Genomic DNA, 9,347 nt, shown 5'->3' on the forward strand with positions numbered 1-9,347 from the left:
AGTTGGGAAGATGGGGACGTGTGCGGTGCCGAGAGGGCGAGTGCAATGGGAGCGACTGATCCGCACTGTCAGGGTGAAGAGAAGTGGCGCGGTTCTTCACGCGGGGCACGGGCAAGGGCGTCTTTGGGCTCAGCCTGCTCATAAAGGGTGAGGGTCCTGATGCTGGAAGCCCTGTGGGGATTGGTTCTAGCATGAGCTGCTCTGCTTTACAAACACAGAGGCATTCTTCTGGCAAACTGCTGCAAGGTGGAAAAGATGGGAACACTTGGCAATATTCCTCCTGTTCTGAACTTGGCATCTGTTCAGAGGAATTGATTCTAGATGTCCAGGTGCATTTAATCTTAGCAAGTAGGAAACCTTTTCTAAATCTCACAATGTTTATTCCCAAGGAAACAAAGGCACTGTTAGTTCCAGCTCTCCTTAATGTTTCTAGATGACAAACTTACTTGCCTTGCTAGGTATTCTCTTCTGGTCTCAGTCTCCTCTGAATGTATCTCCTGGTGCTTCCCTGTGTGCCTGCTGTCAAGAGGTTTCTCACTTCAAAGGATGCTGGAAATCAGTCTCTGTGCCAGCCACTTGTGCTGTGGGCCTGCTGTTCTTTTCTTGTTGTACCAGTTGCTGTTCCTGTTGATGTTAGCCAGCTGTCCACCAAGAGAGGGCTCAGAGCCCCAGACAGTGGGGCTGCCTTTTGTATCTCCTAGAAGGTGGGATCTCTGCTTTAAAGTGAACATCTTGCATTTTGTTTCTCTCAGGGAGAATGGTGAAGATGGAAAATCCTATTCTAAAATACACTGAACTGGAAAATATTGGCAGCGGGTGAGTCCAAGCAATGTTAATTGTACAAAACTATGCATCAGGTGTTTTGCTGGTGGAATAGGTATCAAGTGTAAAGTCAGGCAAGCTGCAAATGTGTTCAGGCACTGGGCTGAGATTGTCAGTGCTGATCAGAATTTCTAAGTGTACTCAGAAGGCCTTGTCAAAGACATCTCCATGCTTCCAGTGTCCTGCAGGTCTTAGGCATTGACAGCACAGATCTCCTGTGTGGGCTGGCTTTCACTGCAAGATCTAAGTGGCTTCTCCTTTCTCTGCTTCTGTTTTGTTTCTAGGACTTTTGGAGATGTTTTCAAAGCACTCAACACTGCCACAGGAGGAGAGGTAAATGTGAACAGCCCCTACAGACTCTGCTGCACTCGAGGGCTTTCCCCTCTGGTGTGAGCTGTGGCTGGAGCTTTGGGCAGAGCTGTGCTGAAAAGGCACAGGAAGCACAGACCGGTGCCAGCCCACAAAACACATCTGGGACTTTGTCCTCCTCAGCTGCCGGAAGGAAGGCACGGAGGGCAGCTGTTCCTTTCAGAGAAGGACGCGCTCACTCGCTCTCCATTGCTAAAACAAAGGTGGTGCCTTCGAGCACCTCACTGCTCTTTGGGGCTACAGCTTCAGAGTCCTGGATTCTCATTTCTGGCTGCCAGCAAATCCATCTGAAAGTTACTGGTAGTTCCTTAGCCACTGCAGTTCTGCACTTGGGAACTGCACATAGGGAGAGATCTGCAAGGCGTCCCTGAAAGCCCTAAGCCCTGCCCATAGCCCAGGATGTATCCACAGAGTATTAAGGCAAGGATTACTTCTTCTGAATCCCAAATGACACAGCAGAGAGTGTGGTCAGAGGTTTGTGGGTGATAACTGAGACACCGCTGTTACCAAGTGGTCAAGGCAAAATGTCAGAGGTCCACGTGTCCTGTAACTGGCTCCCAAGGGAGCAGAGAAATGGGCTGTTGGAATGTCAGTTCCTAATTACTGCAGTGCCTAATCACAAGGCAGTTTGGCACAGCTCAGCTGTGTCATTGCAAAATCACTCGCTCCATGTGTCTTGTGGTCTCGTGCCACCAACCTCTCAAGTTACTGATTTTCAATGTCATTTTAGGTGGCCATCAAGAAAATACAGCTTCAAGGACTGAGGAAGAACAAACTAAAAGTCAATGAACTCATAGTCATGAAGGTGAACAGGAATCCCAACCTGGTCAGCTGTTTAGACAGGTGAGTTGTGCTTTTGTCCTATGAATGTTTGTTCACGTACTGCAAACTGCAAGGTAAGATCCCACTTTGGTCACTGGCAGAAAATAGAGCTGTAATTATTGGCTAATTATTATTGCTCTTTTCATCTCCAGTGGATGGGAAGAGATTGCATTTTGTCTGCATGAGTCTTTGCTGGCACATGGTATTTGAAAATTGTTCAAAAACCCGGATGAGTCATGTCTTACTAAATCAATGATCTCTATATTCACAGCCACCACTTTGTTTTGGAGCTTGATTTTATTCAAGTGTCTTCTTACATCCAGGTAAACTAACACGGATTTCCCTTGGATTGTTGCCACTGTTTTCCATTGCTATGCATGCCAGGAGGAGTAGGTGGTTTTTTCCAGAAACACCATGCATGACAGGCTTTTTATCTGGGCTGTTACTAAACTGCACATTTTGCTTGCTGCCCATTTAAGACATCTCTTTTTTCGCAGCTGTACCTTTCTCCTTGAGACTGCACAGATGGCAAACAATGCACAGCCAAGAGGGAATGTCTATTCCTTTATTTATTTTTTTTTGTCTCAAAGGGATCTGAAAAGAAGAGTGGATCCATCTTTTCCAAACAGCAACCTAGCCATGTACATTCATCTCCATGCCCTTGTGTCCTTCTTTCAGCTACCTTGTGGGTGAGGAACTGTCCCTGGTTATGGAGTACATGGATGGAGGCACTCTGAGCGATGTCATCAGCCAGACCTACCTGTCGGAAGATGAGATGGCAGCCATCAGTCGGGAGGTCAGCAATCCCATCTGTGTTTCCAAGGGCTTGGGCAGCATTGTCTGGGAAACAGGGCCTCAGAGCTGGAGTGATTTCCTGTGCCATGCTTTGTTTCTGTGTTGCTGCTACTCTATGGGCAAGTAAAAGCATCTCAAGTGAAAGGCCTGCCAGTGCCCCTGCACTCCCTGTGCTCAGTGCCAGTACTCTTATCTCCTGCTGTTGTATTCTCGCTCTGTCTCTTGTATTTGTATTTGCTGTTCTCCACCTTGCCTCTCTAAATGTTTGCCTGGAGTTTGTCTTCACTGCATTCCTTGCCTGTAAAAGCAAAGGTGCTGGTGGCAGGATTTGAAATGATCAGCAAAGAAAAAAGACTCATTTCTCACAGTCCTCAGCTGGAAAGGATAGTAGTGCAGCCAAAATGCTCTTTGCTTCAGGAAGGTGACTGGTGTGATACATCCAAGCCTGTGCTGAGGCCAGCAAGAAAATCTTTGTCATGCAACCTCCCACCCAAAAGTGATCCGCTTCACACCAAAGGGAGGGACTTTTCCTTTCCAAACTCCTCCTTTGTCCTCTGCATGGAAAAAGCACGTCCACTGCAGCAGGAGTCATCCTGGCTGGTTGGCAGGGGACAGCCTACAACAGCAGGTGCTGCTGCTCTTTCAAAAGCTGACGTGCCTTTCCTCAGAAAGGTCCTGCTCTGCAAGTGTTGGAGCAGCAAGCTCTTCCTCTCAGTGGCCATTACTGTTCTGCCATTACTCCCCATTCCCCTGGAGAGGGAATCTTTTAGGTTCTTTGTTTTCTTTCTTGTGGGATGAAATCACATCACTCATTTTTGACCTCCTGTTTCTGTTTTCTCTCTCAGTGCCTGCAAGGACTGCAATTTCTTCATTCAAACCACATCATCCACCAAGATGTGAAGAGCAGAAACATCCTTCTCAGAACTGACGGTTCTGTCAAGCTGGGTCAGTATATTCTTGGTCAGGTGCAGCGTTCCAGGGATATGGGTGTGGGGCTGCTTGGAGTGACTGTCAGCTCCCCAAAAATGGTGCTGGTGGCAGTGCAGGGACCCCTGCTGCGAGCTGAGGGCACAGTTGCAACGTGCACAGAGGTAGAAGGAGCCACAAGCAGTCAAGAGTGGCCTTGCTCTGTGTGTGTCCCTTCCAGACAGAGGGAGCTGCAATCTAAAGCTTCAGGGGAATGAAGTCCACTACTGTGAGCAGTGTTAAGAATCTGGGTTTTTTTGGAAGTGGCCAATTCCATACTCCCTTGGCTAAAGCCCCAAGGAAATTGAGCGTGGACAGTTCTCCAAGAGATTCAACAGCACATTCTTAGTCTGATAGTGGGGAATTTTTTGCTTGGTTTCCTAATTGGAGCTGGCTTTCACGGTTTGTTGTTTTCTCCACAGCTGACTTTGGTCTCTTTGCTCAGCTCAGCCCTGAGCAGGGCAGACGGAGCTCCGTGGCCGGCGCTGCTGGGTGGCTGGCGCCTGAAGTGGTGACAGGTCAACCATGTGGCCCCAAAGTGGACATATGGTCTTTGGGAATCGTGGGCATCGAAATGGTGGAACGAGAAGTTCCTTCCTGGAATGCAACTCCTGTCTTGGTAAGGTGCAAATACTCACTGATCCCACTGTCTTTCTCACCTGTCCCATGCTCTGTGTGCCATTGGACAAAATCCCATTGCCATCTGCTGGCACCACTTCCACCAAGGTGTCATTCTAAAAATGCCCCTGCAACACATCAGCATCTGCTGTAGCTTTGGTTGTATCAGAAAGGGAAGTGGCAGTTCAGAAACCTAACCAGTTCAGAAACCTGCCAGTTTGGCCTCCAGCCACGCCTGACATTTCCCACTTGTTTTTTGAAGAATGTTGGAACTCTGTTTCTGAGGGACAAGAATTTTTCAGTGGAGAGGGTAGACATGTGATAAACATCCTGAGCAATGGAGGTTAGACCTTCCCAGTTTCAATTTTATAGAAAACATAACAAAAAAAGGAAAAATAAAAGTAAGCAAAAAAGAAAAAGAGAAAAAAACCTACTACCTAAGCAATGCTCAAGCAGTTCTGCTTGCTTTTTCATTTTTTAAATACAGCTCTTCCCTTCCATTCTGTAGCATCTTTTCCAAATCCTGTGGATCTTCGAAACTCTCAGGCTTTCAAGTCATCTGTACATTGTTCAGTCATGGATGCGGGTGGCCTGGAGAAGTTTAGGATGTATTTTTCTCCGACTGCAGTTAGAATTGTTTTCCAAACCCTTGGCTGTTTCTTGGTACTTTAACAAGTTGATGAGCTTGCAGGCAGGTGCCTGGGCTGGGATCCAACATGGGCAGTTGACACCAGTGCTGTGTTTCTTTACCGCAGGAGCAGGGCCATCCCTGGCCTGCACAGTTCTAATGACAGGGAGGGCTCCAGCTCCCCACCATGGCCAGTGGCTGAGCTCAGCTAAGAGTCAGGATAAAACCCTCTTTGTCACCTCTGGTGATGTGGGAAAAGGACAGAAAGCCCCATAAATTATTTGTACACAAGGGGAGTGCATTGCCATTTCCAGCTTTGAAATTCTCCTTTGGCTTAAAGAGGATAATAGCAAAGTCTCTTTGGTCACCATCTATTTCAGTGCCACGAGCACAGAGTTATCATGACAGTGGTGGGCATTTTTATGGAGACTCCAAGGCCTCTTGCCATTGTTATTTTTGTCTATTTGAGATGGATTCTGCAAGCTGAGGTTTGAATACTTCCAAGTTGGTGTCTTATGTTTCTAAATACCATCTTGTAAAAGCAGAATGAGCTCTCTCTCCCTCTGACTTGTCAGTGCGTTAGAGCTTGGTTCCACATGAACCACACTGGATAATGATCAGCTGATGTCTTGCTAATCTACACTGTAATTCCTTGGCCTGAGGAGTATCAGAAAGATCTGCTGAGCTCCATGGACACTGTCAGCTGCATGGAAGTGAGCATCCTTGGCCTTGCTGAAGAAACTGGAGCTCAGCTTAGGTTAGATGCTCTTGAGCAGGAGAAAGGCTGGAATCCTCAGGAGTTTCCAGAGGCCTGCGTGCCCAGAGGGACTGAGTTCTGGGGAGCAGCTGGATGTTTCTGCACATCATGGAAAGGGATTGCCAGACAGCTCAAGCCTCACCCCAGGCAAACACTCCCCAGCTCTTCTCAGGCAACATTTGCTTTGGGTTTCAAGTTGTTCCCACTTGTCTGTCTGTGAAGATGTGCCTAAAACCACAAGGCAAGCCTCTCAGAACTGGTGTTACATTTCCAGAAATGAAGAAAGGAAGCCCAAACACAAGAAAGTTACTAAAGCACTGATTTTTAGAGAGGAACTTAACCCCCTGTGCAGTTTCTTCTCACTGGGAAACATGCCTGAAACCTGGGCATGAGGGTTTAAAGTCCACAGAGTCTCTTCTGCTTCTTGTGCAGTGCTGCTGAAACACTCAGTGACCGTGTTTCTCTCGTAGCCCAAAGCAACATTCTGCACATCACCAAGCCAGAGCCTGGGGATGTGGAGAGCCTGCCAAAACCTCCCATTTGTTTCTTGGCACTTTCTGCGATGGGCCTACCATTCATGCATTGACTTGAGTAGCCAGATGAGTAGAGGGTGACCGTAAGGATGGAACCTCTCCTTCTGATTTGACTATGAAAAGTTTTTCTTTTCCATATAAGGAAAGCAGAAATTTTCAGACTGCTGAGAGACAGAGCTGCAGGTGGCTCCTGTGTGTCCCAGCAGGCGTTTTCATCCCAGTACATTTGTGCATGCATCTTAATGTGTCTGTGTTGAAGATGAGATTCCCAATGTTTGTTTCCTTACCTGAGGAATACCTGGTGGATTTCCTTTCTTTCCTTCCAATTCCCATTGTTTTCAAGAACAAAGCAAAAAGCTTGATTAGTTTTGTTTTATGGCAGCTGTGCTTAAGGGACCAAGAAGCACTGCAGAGATACTTTTCATATCCTAACCCTTGGATACAGTAGAGTCAGTATAGCAAAGTCCTTCTTCCAAAAAGCCCCTCAAGCTGATATGAATCCTCAGGGAAGGAATGTGCTTGTGCTGATGTAGTTCCCACTAACTAGGTCAGGCAATGAAATCAGCTGCCAAGGCAAAATCTGCAGGACAGTGGGAAAGCTGTGGCTGCATCAGGGTTTGGGTTTTTGGTTGGTAAAGGAAAGTCATCTCTGGGTCTTTGCCAGGGCAGAAAGTGCCACTGCAGAGTGGAGCTTAATCAATGGGATCTGGGAGAGCAGTGACAGATGGGAAAGAAGCAGGTGGAGCCTGGTGTCTCCTTTTTCCCCAGCCTCAACTCCTGATAGCCACAGGAGGAAAACAAAAGCTGCAGCAGCCCAACTTATTTTCATCCTGCCTGCATGACTTCCTGAGCTGCTGCCTGCAGAGAGATGAGGCGCGGCGCTGGTCTGCCAAGGAGCTCCTGCAGGTAAAATGTGAAGGGGCTGCAGGTGAAACAGGCTCTGAGGGATGAGCTCCTCCTCCACTCAAGTCCAAGGCAGCAGATGAGCTCCCTTCCTCCTCACCTCCATTCTTGGTGCTCTTCAAATGAAAACAGTGAGGAATCCTAGACTGGGCTGGGTGGCAGGGCCCTGTAAAGGTCCTGTGGTGCAAGTGTCCTTCAATGAGCAGGGACATCTTTAAAGAGATCAGGTTCCTCAGAGCCCTTTGCCACTGGAGCCAGAATGGTTGGAGGGATGGGGCACCTACAAGCTCTTGGGGCAAGCTGTGCCAGGGTTCCACCATGCTCCAAGAAAATAAGTTCTTCCTTAGACCTACTCTGATTAGATACCCTTTGTGTTTAATAATATTTGTCCATATCCTATTGCAACTGGCCCTGTTAAAAAAGATGTCCCCCGCTTTCTTCAAAGCAACTCTGAAATCTTGGAAAGTGGCAATAAAGTCTCCCTGGGGCCTGTTCTTCACAAAACTGAATAACTCCAGCTCCCTCTGCATTTCCTGAGAGGAGAGGCGCTCTGTCCTCTGACTGTTTCTGTTACCTTCTTTTGTAATTTGGTGGAGGGCTCAGTTTTCTCTAATGGCAAAAGAATTGAAGTAGAGCAATGCAGGGTACAGGGACATTAAATGGTGGTGGAGGAACCCAAGGAAGCCAGTCCCAGCTGAGCAGTCAGAGATTTGGCTGTGGGCAGGAGGGGCTGTGGGGGGCTCACTCTGAGGGGCCCTGGTTTGTGCCCCCCAGCCCACCCTTAGAGGTTTCTGCCACGCAAACAGGGACAGCTGGGAGGGACTTGTCCCAGCCCCATCTGCTACCTGGCACGCTCAAGCAGATGGGAACTGTGCCAGGGTTCCTGCCAGGTTGTGTGGCAGAGAGGGAACTGCAGGGCCCAGTGCCACTGGGCTGGCCCTGATGGGAAGGAAGGAGCCATCCAGCACACAAGGGGCAGGGCATGGAAAGGCAGACACTGCTTTCTGTCCCTGTGGGAATCAGCACAGTGCCTGTCTTTCAAAGGCAGGGACCCATATGAGCCATTGGAGTTTCCTGAAAGGAAGAAAACCCAGGGACAGGAAGCACCATTTCTAGAGCACTGGTGGGGCAAAAATCCCAACAAGATAAAGAAACCTGAATAAATGGATGAGTGGGATTCTGGGCCAGGTTTGCCTGTGATGGCAGGGTCCTGCACATGACTGCTGGGTAGCAATGGTCCCATTGCTCCTCTTTCTGGGTCTTTTTAGGACCCAGAGTAATCCTGATTGAGCCTGTGAAGCACTGAGCTTGGAAAGTAATGGCTCACTGTTCACTGTTCTTTGTCTTTTTGTTTTTTGGTTTGTTGTTTGTTTTTGGTTTATTTGTTTTGTTTTGGTTTTGAGTTTTTTGTTTGTGTTTTGTTTTCTTTTTTGTTTTTGTTTTTGTATTCGTTTTTTGGGTTTTTTTGTGAACAGCATCCATTTGTAACATCAGCCGAGGCTGCATCCACCCTGGCACCACTCATCATCTCAGTGAAGAGGAGGATGGAGAAGCAAACAGTGCTATAATCACATCAGGACCATTTTCTCCATAGCCATCTTAGAGAGTAGGATTGTAGAGTAGGAGTGTAGAGTAGGATTTAGAGTAGGATTTAGAGTAGGACTATGTGGAGAAAAGAAAAAAGACTACACAATCCACTGTGAATCAAGGAGAAGCCATTTATTGTGCTTCTAAACATAGTTTATAATTAGTTCCTATCCTATAGCTTTCTGTAGTCATGCATTGTTTGGTTGCATCTTTTTCTTAATCCAATTGGTAGATGCTGTAAGGGTCATTTTATTTGTGTTGCTACCCCTTTGTCTGTCAGCAACTCTTCTGCTTCTTCTTTCTGCTCACAACATCACCTTTTTATCCACAACGTTGAATGCAGCTTTATTAAAAACCTGACTTAGTCCTAGAAGGTTAGTTAGTTTAGTTAGCTCCAGAAGGTTAGGCTGGTTCATTTAGTGCCTGTCCATTTTTCTGTAAATACCACCCTAGAGGATTATAGAGTAGGATTGTAAATAAATAAAGTTTCTGAAACTTTAACTCATCTGGAAGAATCCTTTCTTTCTCACCCTGTGAACAAGCTGAG

General features: G+C 47.2%; 1 protein-coding gene and 1 long non-coding RNA gene across 2 annotated transcripts; both read left to right on the top strand.

Moving 5' to 3' along the window:
- Positions 1 to 757: 757 nt before the first annotated feature.
- On the top strand, positions 758 to 4,017 carry LOC141730226 (serine/threonine-protein kinase PAK 1-like). Its single transcript, XM_074547657.1, has 6 exons — positions 758 to 816; positions 1,107 to 1,155; positions 1,922 to 2,034; positions 2,692 to 2,809; positions 3,654 to 3,753; positions 3,956 to 4,017. The coding sequence occupies exons 1-6, from the start codon at positions 758 to 760 to the stop codon at positions 4,015 to 4,017; spliced, it is 501 nt and encodes a 166-aa protein (XP_074403758.1).
- A 189-nt stretch (positions 4,018 to 4,206) lies between these two features.
- Positions 4,207 to 8,886, top strand: LOC141730007 (uncharacterized). Its single transcript, XR_012581505.1, has 3 exons — positions 4,207 to 4,393; positions 7,079 to 7,216; positions 8,689 to 8,886. It is a non-coding gene; the product is annotated as an uncharacterized LOC141730007 (long non-coding RNA).
- Positions 8,887 to 9,347: the final 461 nt, after the last annotated feature.

This window comes from Zonotrichia albicollis, chromosome 9 (assembly GCF_047830755.1).
Source record: "Zonotrichia albicollis isolate bZonAlb1 chromosome 9, bZonAlb1.hap1, whole genome shotgun sequence".
NCBI classification, from domain to species: Eukaryota; Metazoa; Chordata; class Aves; order Passeriformes; family Passerellidae; genus Zonotrichia; species Zonotrichia albicollis.